This window comes from Protomyctophum parallelum (assembly GCF_964188405.1).
Source record: "Protomyctophum parallelum genome assembly, chromosome: 22".
Lineage (NCBI taxonomy): Eukaryota > Metazoa > Chordata > Actinopteri > Myctophiformes > Myctophidae > Protomyctophum > Protomyctophum parallelum.
This window is the reverse complement of record NC_139714.1, coordinates 2,760,799-2,773,645: the sequence shown is the minus strand read 5'-3', so window position 1 is coordinate 2,773,645 and position 12,847 is coordinate 2,760,799. Positions and strand designations below refer to the sequence as shown.

Sequence of the window (12,847 nt, the reverse complement as noted above, 5' to 3'; positions counted from 1 at the left end):
GGATTTAACCTTTGTGTGTTTAAATCATTCAGTTGATACCGTAGGCGTAAATCTTTTACAATTATACAAGCTTTTTACTAAATGTACTCTGCTTTCATGCCAGAAGACTGGAGTAGATCATGCTAAAATTCTATTTAATTGTTTTTAATTAAAAAAAAAAAACTGCTTTAGAATCGAAAAAAAAATCTTTTTTGAATTGAGAATCGGAAAAATCGAAAAGATCGTTTTTGAATCGAATTGTCACCCCAAGAATCGGAATCGAATCGTGGGACACCTAAAGATTTGCAGCCCTAATAACTTCCCTGCTCATTTCAAGACACAACAAGAAACACAAATAAACAAATGTGCTAACGTTTGTGTTGTGTATTTCACACGCTCCCTGACAATGCATGCATGCTGTGTGCTGCTAGCCTATGCCAAGTGACTGACATTATTGTTGAAAATCCAATTATGTTAACTTCAAAGGAAGCATTTGTTAGGGCTTTCACAGAAAAGCAGATAACTGATGTTGTTATTGATGCTTACTTGCTTAAATAAGCCCTGTACAAGATACAAATCTTGTGGCTAAATAAAATGGATGGATGATACTGTAGATGATTGTGTGTTATATGTATAACTGTGGTAAAATACATAGTTTTCTATGCATTTTGGGGGATTTAACCTCCCAATTTTCTTCCGCCCGCACCGCAAAGCAGCCCCCATACCATTTTCTCCTGCAGTGGGAAAGGTTACATCCGGGCCTGGAGGAGACTGAGAAACCAGAAACCTACTCACACACTGTTCATGCAGTCTGGAGAGGGACAAGCTGCAGAAATACATTGTTTTCAACAAGGGCGGCGCAAATAAGAGACTATTCAAGAGACTATATATGACTGCATGCAGGACATTTTCGGCGAGCGTGTAAATTATTGACATCTGGAAGTTATGAGTAACATTTCATCGCTTCAGCAGGAGACGCACTAGTTTGGTTCGTTGGATTCTCCATGCAGGCGAGTGTCTGAGAGCGACCACCTCATGGTCACCAGAGAGCTCCGCTCCAAGACCACCAGGAAATGATTGTTAGACATTATTGTACTTTTTCCATTGGCTGAAAGCAGCCGACGAGTTTAACACCTATGGGAACTCCTTCAAGACTGCTGGAAACCCATTCTGGAGGTGACTACCTCATGAGGCTGATTTAAGAGAAAAGGTGGTTACTTTGAATAATCTAAAACATGTTTAACAATGTTTTTTTTACTACATAATTCCACATAATACCATTACATTTTTTCAAACATTTGGCTCTTCAGAATTTTTAATTCCAAATATTTTGCAACCAATCAATCGATATTTAATGTGCTCTCACCACATGCGTGCACAGCACACGCACACAATCGCACGCACACACACACACACACACACACAAAGTGCAGACATTGGACAATTATACAGCACTGTCAAAGGTAGGCAGCATGAAGAGTAAAAGGTGCCAAATATTGCACGTTATGATCAGGCAAATCTAACTCTTCAGGAACAAAAAGAATGAGGTAACGGTTGATAAAAAGAAAAAGGAATAACATGGTTCAGCTGCAATTCAACTAAAATTGAGTTTACTGTACCTTGTAGACATTTTCTAGACTTGAATTTCCAATTAACCAATTGAACTGCCCCAGTGTCCAGAGTGTCAGATGGGAAAATTGGCTAAAACATATCTACAAGCTCACAATGCGTTGTGATGCATTGTAAGCTTGTATATCGGCTATGTTTGGAGAAGCGATTGTGTAGACTGGGAAAAAGTGGTACAGTTGTAACTCAAGTCCAGTTCTAGACTACAGGGGCTAAAAAAGTGTTTAACTTTATGGTGATTAAGCCTGCTTCGGTTTGACAGTATCATTCAATAAGATGCAACACATTCGTAATTATGCTGTACGCAGCATAACAAATTGCTTCAGAGTGGATGATATTGCTTCCATAAAAAATGCTTGTTCCTAAAAGGAAAAATACTGTTAAACTCTAGGCCGCCATACCTGAGAATTTCGGATGTTCACATAAGCACAGCATACCTTTCCAAAAATGTATGTAAACAAAATTAAACTGAAATTCTACATAGTGGAGTAGCTTGAACCAAGAACCAAGTCCAATCTGTAATAAGAACCACAATTTGTGAGGATTATTGTTCAGAAGAAGCCGTCATACCGTATATGCTCCACCAGATATATATTTGTTCCTAGAGGCAAATGTCAAATAGTGAAAACAAAATCTGAACGATAAATTAACATTCAATTTCAAAACCACAAATATTTGCCTTAATCGGTGTCCCCAACAACTGCGCCCGCAAATATATGTTTTGATTTAACTGCGGTCGACCTCAGGAGCAGTCGACATAAGTAGACACCATGTTCCCCCTGCGCTGGGTCACTGTCCGGCAGTGCTGCTTTCCTGAGCTATGAAACTGGCTCCCAGTCCTGGTGCTGTGCGCGTTGAAGGAGAACATCTTCTCCAAGTCCTCAAAAACATCGTCGAAGGCTCTCCCGCCGAACGAGCCCTGCTGGAACTGGCTCTTGTGTCTGTTCATGGCCTCCTGGTGGGCCTTGAAGTGGCCGTCAAAGTGACTCTTCTGGTGGGCCTGGAAGTGCTGGTGGTGTTGCTGCTGCTGCCCAAATGGCTTGAAGTCTTTGAACATGTCGTTAAAGTTGAACGACTGGAAGTGCTGCTGGAAGTTGTAGTTGCTGCCTCTTCCGCCTCCCGCACCTGGCGAGGGCCCTTGGCCAAACCGGTCATACTCCTGCCTCCTCTTGTCATCTGATAAGGTCTCGTAAGCTGGTAGAGACAAAACAGCATTTATTATGTTTAGCACACGGATGGAGATCGCATCAAGGAAAATGGATCAATAAAGCTGGATTATCTAAAAAGAAAAAAAAAAGGTCCACTGGGCTCAAGAATCAAACCCAGGGCCTGCTGTCAGGTAGCCGCAAGCAACTCTAAAATATTTCTATCTGGCATCTAGAGTTAACCCTTGGTGCACCGGACAAAGGCCGCAGAGGTTTCGAAACGTGATTTTTCTTTTTTACGGCTCTATTAATAATTACTTTGGTAGCATTAAGACGGTGTGCGGCCGGCCCGTTGGTATCGTTTAATGTTCTCATGTAGTAGCGTGCCTACTACACAATTATAAAGGACAGGAAAAATATAAATTGTCTATACCCTGAGCTCTCTCCCTCTCATTGATATAATTACCCGGTATATGAAATGTTTTATTTTGTTGAGGTCTCCTCCATCATCTGTCATTGAGTAGCATAGAAAGATAATATCACCAGACTGCATTAATGGTTGATAAGATTGGATGACGGTGAGACATGGATAAGTGTTAGAAGTTTTGCCTCTTTTTTAATATCTCTGCTGTCGGGAGGAAACCACCCAACTCCAAAATGTTATTTTTTCAGGACAACTTGAACTTGGGAAATTAAGAAAAACGTGTATTTAAAGCAAAACAATGTTACTTTGATCAGGTAATATTATTGTCTTATCAAAGTTGGTATTGTGAGTGAGTTAGTATTGTGAGTTATGTATTGTCAATTACTTCATGAGAGGGGGAGCGGTTAGCTGCTTTAGCAGACAGTTTGAGGGTCCAATGGAGTTAAGAGGTTTTGTCTGAAGCACTAATACTTTTCATTTGTTCCAATTTTTTTATAACCAACACAGACATACTGTACAGGGAATAGCATTGATTTGTGGAAAAATAAATCTAAAACCTCAAATGGAGATAGGTGGTTTCCTCCCGACAGCAACGATATGCTTATTTGATGCTGAAAAATAAATGACTGATCTATGCAATCTCTGATTATTTGTAAACAAAGAGTGACACAAGTAACAGCCTATGGCCTACACCCCCTGACCAAGAACAGTGGCTTTAGTTTGACTGTTGGAAAAGCCACAACATAGGTAAACTCAAAGGACTACAAATCACAGGTGATGATGCATTGATCATTTCATTGTACATTCATAAGCAGCCTATTAGCCTACTATTGACTGAACTACAATATAGCCTATCCCTCTCTCTCGCACACGCTTTCAATTACACAACGCTCTGTTGCCTCCGCATTATGTGCAATTTCAAAACATGTGGTATACCGGACCGTTGAGAATTTCCAAAGAGCGTTTCCAAACTCCAAGATTTAAACACTTAAATAATCATCTGCACAGAATGTAATTAGTAGCTCATAACATGTCTAGGGTGGATTTTTATTAAACAAAAACAGATGGATACAAAGAGGACAATCCAAGCTTTCCGTACAGCTGCAATGTTTAATGAATTAACATTGCCTAATACAATCGGATCGTACTTTTCCGTTTGGATGAATGGGCTGTCAAGGGTTGGTATTGCAACTCCAGATGCCACATTTTTAAAAATCTCAAGCTGTCAGGCTGCATCAGAGCCTATATGGTATGCACTTTAACCTCTCAGCCATCGGTGTCCCCGCAATGTTGTTTTAATGCAAGTGTGGCTGAGTAGGTGTTCCCACGGCACTACAAAGTGTATGTTGTTAACTTAAAGGTATATTCAGTGATTTCACTCAAAAAACCTTAGGTTTCGTTTTTTGGCTGGGACCTAAGCCTTTCATCCAATCAGGATAGAGAGTCAAAAACGAAACCTACGGTTTTTTGACCCCCAGGGGTTAACTGGGGACAGGGAGGAACTCCTTATATGGTCAGCACACTCTATAGTAGAGAGGATTATCACAACAAAACAAAAGAATAAGTGATATTTGAATTAAGTGAAATCACTGAATATACCTTTAATGCCAGGAAGACAAAATCACACATTTTGTCATGATGATGAATTATGACGATGGTGTATAGATGCAGTAACCACAGTAACCGTGGCTGCTACCCAACTAATAAGACATCCAACTAACTAATGCACACCCATACACACAGTCAGATGTTGGAGCGTTTTTTGTACTGCTTAAAAAAATGTGAGGAGCGCTCTCATCACATTCCATGCTCAGCGAATCAAATGATCACAAAAGTCGTTCTGGCCAATCACTTTTGGCATCTTCACTTTTCTGCTCTCACTTTTATCTTCAATATGTCAGCCAGTCAAATCATCGCTATGGGGTGTCGATCAGCCAATCACAAGCCAATGTTTGTGTTCACACAAACACATCTTTGCATAGGAGCGCCCCTCAAAAAATACTAATTAAAACATTCGCAATGCTCGAGCCGCTCACAGTAGATTATGATGATGATGTATGATGATGTATTGACCCACATGACTTCACAGGTAAACATAACGTTTAAAGTTGGGCAATTAGGCTACTTTACTACCTACCTACTGCATTGCTGCAACCACACTAATAAAAACAATCCAACAATGATCAATGAATCATATTGATTCAGTCATGCATCATAGGAAGAGTCCTGATCGGTAATTGCCGGTAACAAGTAATAATTGTCTCTATTTAAAGCAGCAACAGTGCTCACTCACTCACCCTCTGCTATTTCTCTGAACTTGGACTCAGCGTCAGGGCTCTTGTTTCTGTCGGGGTGGTACTTCATGGCCAGTTTGTGGAAGGCCTTCTTGATCTGGCGTTCCGAAGCATCCTTGGGGAGCCCCAGTATGTCATAGTAGTCTCTCTTAGCCAGGATGAACTCTGAGATGAGCAGAATATGGACTGCCAGAAGAAACACTGACTGTGCCGTGGCCATATTGCTGCTTTCACTCCTCACCCTAGGTGTGAGAGAAGCACAGTTTGACCCCATGAGCAATTTGACAGTATGTAATAAAGTCGTCATTGAATTGTTGCACTACATTCACATTAACCTTTATTTGTTCAGAGTGATTTGTGCCACCAACACGAGCAATCGGTCTAATAACTTCAGTGGCCTTTAAACATATAAATGTCTGTATTTCAGAGATCACATCAAACCAAACTCACTGTAACCTAGCTATTAAGCACTATTACGTCATACAACGAATAGGGGGGGGGGGGTAGGCTAGCCAGATCTGCTATATTCACTGTGTTCCCCGCCCAAAATACCAGGGACATCAAGATGAAAGTGGTTATTCCCAGTCAATTTACTGATTATTTATTTATTTAGCTAAATGATATAAACAGCCTAATTCGTTCAAATAAAAGCATGAAACGTACCTGTGGTGTCAGAGACACTGAGACAGAAGACTCACAGTCACAGCTGATCTGCAGAGTAAAGCGATCAGATGTTGACGTTTTGCATTCCTGAGCCTAAACACCACGACTCGCTTCCACATTGGTCAGTTTCCCCCACCTCGTGACTTGCAGCTCCCTCATTGGTCCTTTGCTTCAACCCCAGTGACTCACAGCTCCCTTATTTGTCCACGAGAACACGTACGTGCAGGCAGTGTGGATCTGTTGTGACCATAGGCTGAGACAGACGACGTTGCTACACTTTAGGATTGTGGGTAGTGTAGTATTTCTCAATAGCTTCGTGAATTAAATATAGAACTATGAATTAAACACGTTTTTCTTAAAACTATATTGATTGCATACAGAACAGATGTGTGGCTTAAATTGAACCAATAGAACACAGTAGTAATCCTAAATCAGGGCTGTTAAATGAGCTTTTGATTGATTGATTGATTGATTGATTTATTGATTTATTAACAGTTTGCAGAATTACAGTAGCCTACATTTTAAGTACAACTCAATACAAAAACTGTTAACTGTGAGTCGACGATACCATAAGCATTTGTACTAATTTACAATAGGGCCCACCATTTTCAATTCATCAAAACATTAGAGACGTACGAATATATATACACTTCTATAGGAAATCATCATAGAGGAGGTAAAAAAGGAAAAGAAACATATACAGTGAGGGGAGAAAGGGGTGGATCAGGGTGGGGGATTCAGATTTTACAGGAGCCAGTTTCGAATTGTAGCTGTAGGTGCCCTTTGAGAGCAGTTTTGAAGGAGTCAAGGGATTCACATGTCTTAATGACTGTTGGTAGGGCGTTCCAACATTTTGGTGGCATAGGAGCCATTTAGCCCCTTGTTTGTGCCGAATCTGCCAAACATGGTTTGTTGAACTCCCTCTGGTGTTGTGGGTGTTGACTTCGTTGACATTAAAGGGAAATATACCACAAATGTTCAACATTTTACTGTCATTAATATACCTTAGAGCTGTGTGGAAATAATAAAAAAGTCCCCCCATTCTGTGTTTCCTAGAACTAGAGGTCTGAAAGAGTCAAATACCATTAACATGGTGAATCACATCTTGATGATGTCATCAAGATGTGATTCACCATGTTAATATTATTATTATTATTATTATTATTATTATTATTATTATTATTATTATTATTATTATTATTATTATTATTATTATTATTATTATTATTATTATTGTTGTTGTTGTTCTTGTTTCATTTTATGTAGGCTGCTGTAAATATTAATCTGTGTGTAATTCTAGGTGAATTCCACTGAAACTTTGGGCTGAAGATCGCGGTTTGTTATTTGTGCAGGTAATAATATGACCTACAGGGTACTATACATATAGCTTTAAAAAGCAGGAAAGGTTGAATGTAGAGCACAAAATTAAATATAGCAAAAATAGATGAAAATATACAATCTAGCTCACAACCTATCGCATCATCATGCATTGAGTTTGTGGATATTCTATTTTTAATATTTCTTATATTTATCTATCTAGCCTACTGTATCTGATCTTACAGAGGTTTTTGAATGTTTTTGTCTATAATGACATAAAATAGGGACACCAGGTTGAAAGTACATACAGTAGTGTTGGTGAGCAGTGCAGACAGTAGATAATGTGTTGATCAACATTCAGCAACATTGCTCATTTTGATTTTGACTCAGGAGCTATGTTGAATGCCCCCCTCATTTGTCTCTCTCTCAGCTTCCTGTTCACAGTAGTTCACTGCAAAACTACTGTTATGAAATAGTCCGTGGCCATCTAATGACACCGCTGTACCTGTCTGGTTTGTCTTGTCATGTCATGTCAAATGACAGTATGGATATCACTCTATTCTCTGTCTGCCAGTGACCTTGTTATGCCAATGCATGTATATGGAGATCTCTCTTAATGTCCTTGTTCCTTGCTGCCACTCACTGGACACTCAGTAGCCTGGCCACCTCTTAAATGGAAGAAATAGTTTCGCACCTAGTTATTGTACTGAGTATTAGGTTATTTAATTAATTAATAGTTAATTAAAGGTTTGACATTTTTTAGAGCAATTATAGTGCAATAAAATGTTTATGTTTGAGTCAATTGGTATGACATCGCTGTGGTGGAGAGACCCTGAGAGCTTAGTGGGGGTTCAAACCAGAAGCATAGTGTCCTATTGGGGCACTCGGGTACAGGTCCAGTCAAATGAGATGTTGCCCAGTCTAGCATCTGTAAGACATGGGCGAAAAACTAAAAACAACAAAAGACATTGGCAGCCCGTCACCCCTATGCATGCACATTTCTGTTGTGGCGAACCACAGCAAGCCACCTTTGTTTTCAAATGGCCCTCCGTCAACGTTTGAATTCATTCATCCATGAGAAGTTTTGGAAGCCAATCGTGTGAGGTTTACTGTCGAGTTGGAGCATGGCATCTGATCCACCATCTTGGTCCTTCATGCATCTTGATCCATGGCAGGACGAGAGATCCCGACAGCAGAGATTGTTTATCGCCACCGCAGGGTGCATGATCAGTGATCACCGTTGTAAGAACCGACCATGAGCTGGATTACATGAGTAGCGAGAACACTTTGCCGGCCAGACTGTCGAGGTTATTGCTAGAGACAACATTACCGATGTTATCTACATGGCAAGTTCAACTCAGGAAATAAAAAGAGTAGACTGAGTCTGCCAGGTGGGCCTATTCTTTGTGGGCTCCTCAGTTGTGTGTCTGCTTGGGGCTTCAGTAGGGTATTTACAGTATGTTCACTGTGTTCTTGGCCTTTGTAAAGTGCTCATGGCTCCCAGTTACCAGACTTCCCCCACTAGCCTCCTCCCTCCTCCTGATCCTGTCTGGCAGGGAAAAGGCCAGCCACTTGGGTAAAGATTTCATTTTTAGTCAAAGCCACAATTAAAATGTATGTGTGTATGTTCCCTGTGTGTCTGTGTCTGTCTGCGTGTCCGTGTCTGTCTGCGTGTCCATCAGTGTCTGTCTGCAGCTAATCTCGCAAACTACACAACAAACCATTTTGTGATTTTATTTTGACAATATTAATATGATTCCTTGAATTGGACAGAGATTAAATGGGAAGCCACGCCTTTATTAGATGCTGTGTTGTTTTAAATTGCGTCAATATCAATGTCTTCCTCTTCTTTCTCAGCTTTGTCTGGCTTCACAGTCTCGACCATCAGCTCTCGGGCAGAGGATGAGTACACTACTTCAAAATTGTCATCATCTTCATCTTCCCTTTCATCGCTCTCCTCCTCTGCCTCTTTCAGCCATTTGATGAACGGGGCGGCTTTGGCATGTATCTCTTTGGCAAGTTCCTTTGAGACATATTTCTTAGAAACCTTCTCTGCCCAGGATATTATGACATCCTCTTGCAGCAGGTCTGCCTCGTACAGGTCTGCGAGTATGTGTGGAACTCGTGGCAGCAGCTGTGCCTGGTATAGCTTCACCAGGCATTCAAAACCTCCCAGCAGATATTTCTGGGCCTTCTTGTCATCACAGAATTGTAGAAAGTGACGCTTGTACTTCTTGATCTGGTCCTCAATGTTCTCATTGAAGAGAAGCTCGCTGAGGATGAGAGGTCCCATGGCCTTCACATCCAGACGCTCTGCCTCAGCCAAGATTGCATTATCAGCAGCATCTATAGTTTTATTGTCCTTCTTTTGTTTGACAAAAGTGTAGAACAAGTTGACCCTCTCCCCCAGGGGTTTCTCCAGGTCCTCACTGAGGGTAAAGCTTTTAACATGCTCGCTGATATCCTCTATCCGTCGTCTCTGTGCCTCCTCTGTTGTCTCCTCCACCCAGTTATCATCATCATCATCACCATCCCCAGCCTCTGGAGCATCAATGTCGCTATGGTTTTCGGCCTCAGAACCGTTCTTTTTGTCCTTCTTGCGATTCCTCTTTTTATCCTTCTGGACAGAAGTGGATCCACTGTCGGCTGTCTTTGGTGGGTTTTTGAGGATGAAGGTGCAGAGTTTGTGGCTGGTGTCAACCATGCCACAATATCCACAAGCCTTACAGGAGTTGCTGATGGTTAGTTTCTTGGGGTTGACATGCAGGTCAGTCTCAGGGTTGTCACACTTCGGACACAACACAAATTTTCTGATGAACCCATCAAGCACGTCCTGTAACTTTTTGGCCTCATGGGAGCCATTGACAATGTAGCGGTCATTCTTCGCATCACACTGGGTTTGAGCACCGAGTTCACAAGCAAAAAACTTGGTTGTGTATGTTGGAGGTCTCTTCAATGCCTTTGCAACGTCAACCATGTTGACAATGACAGTCTTGATTCCATTCCCTTTGCCTTCAACCTTGGCAAACAGAGGGGGCATCTTGTAGCGGTAGAATGGGTCTGACACGCCGCGATTGATATTGATAGACATGCTTTTTGGCTGATGTTAAGTACTGTCAATAAGAAAATCAGATCCTGAAAGATAATTTTGATGGATTCTCTGTCTGGAAATGAGATGACATAAATGACTGGAAGTGGACTTGGTCTCTGACATGAAAAACATGTGACTGAAAGCTCCTCCTCCCAAGTTTCCACAAAACAGGTTCCAACAGCTGCACAACAGCTTGTTCTCACAAAGCATTGGAAGCAAATACATAAACCGAATGCTGATCGTCCCAATAGTGTAGGTGAAGTGTTGTCCGTTGATAATGGCAGATATGATTTATTTAATGTTGCTCTGGGTTTGGAAAACTTGAATACTCTAAAAACTGACTGCTATACTTAATTTATCCACTTTTGGCAGTGCAACCAGTATTTATATTCACAAACCTCCAATGTTGGTGCATCACGGTGGTGCACCGATTGGACAGAGATATTGACATCATGGTTGATTGGTATGGTAGAATGGCCAGAATTCCAAATATGGATATGGATAATACTGAAAACATCATGTTAGAACGCTGCCACATGATTGGGACATGGTGAGTTCAAACCCCACTTATGTCTTTACTTTCAAGACCGATTTCAGAAGAAGAAAACAAACAAAAAAACAGTGTGAATTGTCTGGACCCAGTGGCTCAGTGTGTTAGAATGCTGCCACATGATCGGGAGATGGTGAGTTCAAACCCCACTCATATCTTTACTTTGAAGACTGATTTCAGAAGAAGACAACAGACAAAAAAGCAGTGTGAATTATCTGGACCCAGTGGCTCAGTGTGTTAGAATGATGCCACATGATCGGGAGATGGTGAGTTCAAACCCCACTCATGGCCCATAATCCAAAATTATGAAAAACGAGGATATTCTTTTTTTTTCAAAAATAAAAAAAACCATGGGCCATAACCCATCGGTTTTTTTCATTTTTTAATTTTTTTCAAATCCTCAAAAATGATGAAAAACTGCGTGCTATAATATGCCGTACGATATGGGCTATAGCCCATGGTCAAAAATGATAAAAAACGAGGATTTTCTTTTTTTCAAAAATTAAAAAAAAGATGGGCTATAACCCATCGTTTTTTTCATTTTTTCATTTTTTTCAAATCCTCAAAAATGATGAAAAACGGTGTGCTATAGTATGCCGTACGATATGGGCTATAGCCCATGGTCAAAAATGATGAAAAACGAGGATATATATATTTATTTTAATCCAAAAAACGATGGGCTATAACCCATCGTTTTTTTATATTTTTTCAAATCCTCAAAAATGATGAAAAACGGCGTGCTATAGTATGCCGTACGATAATTATGGGCTATAGCCCATGGTCCAAAATTTAAAAAACGAGGATAAAAATAATAATAAAAAAAAAACCGATGGGCTTAGCCTATAACCCATCGTTTTTTTTCATTTTTTCATTTTTTTCAAATCCTCAAAAATGATGAAAAACAGCGTGCTATAATATGCCGTAGTATATGGGCTATAGCCCATGGTCCAAAATGATGAAAAAGGAGGAAAAAATTGTTAAAAAAAAAAAAAAAAAACGATGGGCTATAATCCATCGTTTTTTTCATTTTTTTCAAATCCTCAAAAATGATGAAAAACGGCGTGCTATAGTATGCCGTACGATATGGGCTATAGCCCATGGTCAAAAATGATGAAAAACGAGGATATTTAAAAAAAATAAAAAATAAAAAAACGATGGGCTATAACCCATCATTTCTTTTTCATTTTTTCATTTTTTTCAAATCCTCAAAAATGATGAAAAACGGCGTGCTATAGTATGCCGTACGATATGGGCTATAGCCCATGGTCCAAAATGATGAAAAACGAGGATTAAAGAAATATATAAAAAATTCTAAAAACGATGGGCTATAACCCATCGTTTTTTTTTTTCATTTTTTCATTTTTTTCAAATTCTCAAAAATGATGAAAAACGGTGTGCTATAGTATGCCGTACGATATGGGCTATAGCCCATGGTCCAAAATGATGAAAAACGAGGAAAAATGGTTAAAAAAAAAAAACGATGGGCTATAATCCATCGTTTTTTTCATTTTTTTCAAATCCTCAAAAATGATGAAAAACGGTGTGCTATAGTATGCCGTACGATATGGGCTATAGCCCATGGTCAAAAATGATGAAAAACGAGGATATTTCTTTTTCAAAAAAAAAAAGAAAACGATGGGCTATAACCCATCATTTTTTTTCATTTTTTCATTTTTTTCAAATCCTCAAAAATGATGAAAAACGGCGTGCTATAGTATGCCGTACGATATGGGCTATAGCCCATGGTCCAAAATGATG

At 40.0% G+C, this 12,847-nt stretch overlaps 2 protein-coding genes across 2 annotated transcripts; both read right to left on the bottom strand.

Annotated features, from left to right (window-relative positions):
- Positions 1–1,255: 1,255 nt before the first annotated feature.
- Positions 1,256–6,214, bottom strand: LOC310853794 (dnaJ homolog subfamily B member 9-like). The gene is made up of 3 exons (XM_083758254.1): positions 6,132–6,214; positions 5,472–5,710; positions 1,256–2,799 (listed from the first exon to the last, which is right to left on the bottom strand). Exons 2-3 carry the CDS (start codon positions 5,686–5,688, stop codon positions 2,348–2,350), a joined length of 669 nt encoding a protein of 222 aa, XP_083614380.1. The 5' UTR covers positions 5,689–5,710; positions 6,132–6,214; the 3' UTR covers positions 1,256–2,347.
- A 3,050-nt stretch (positions 6,215–9,264) lies between these two features.
- LOC310853350 (eukaryotic translation initiation factor 5-like) lies at positions 9,265–10,539 on the bottom strand (the record flags this gene model as incomplete). Its single annotated transcript, XM_083757662.1, has 1 exon — positions 9,265–10,539. One exon carries the CDS (start codon positions 10,537–10,539, stop codon positions 9,265–9,267), a length of 1,275 nt encoding a protein of 424 aa, XP_083613788.1.
- Positions 10,540–12,847: the final 2,308 nt, after the last annotated feature.

Coding starts and splice junctions, on each gene's coding strand:
- LOC310853794 (XM_083758254.1), bottom strand. CDS start 5,688: ATGGCCACGGCACAGTCAGTGTTTCTTCTGGCAGTCCATATTCTGCTC. Junction 2,800..5,471: donor GTTCAGAGAAATAGCAGAGG/GTGAGTGAGTGA, acceptor TGTCTCTACCAG/CTTACGAGACCTTATCAGAT.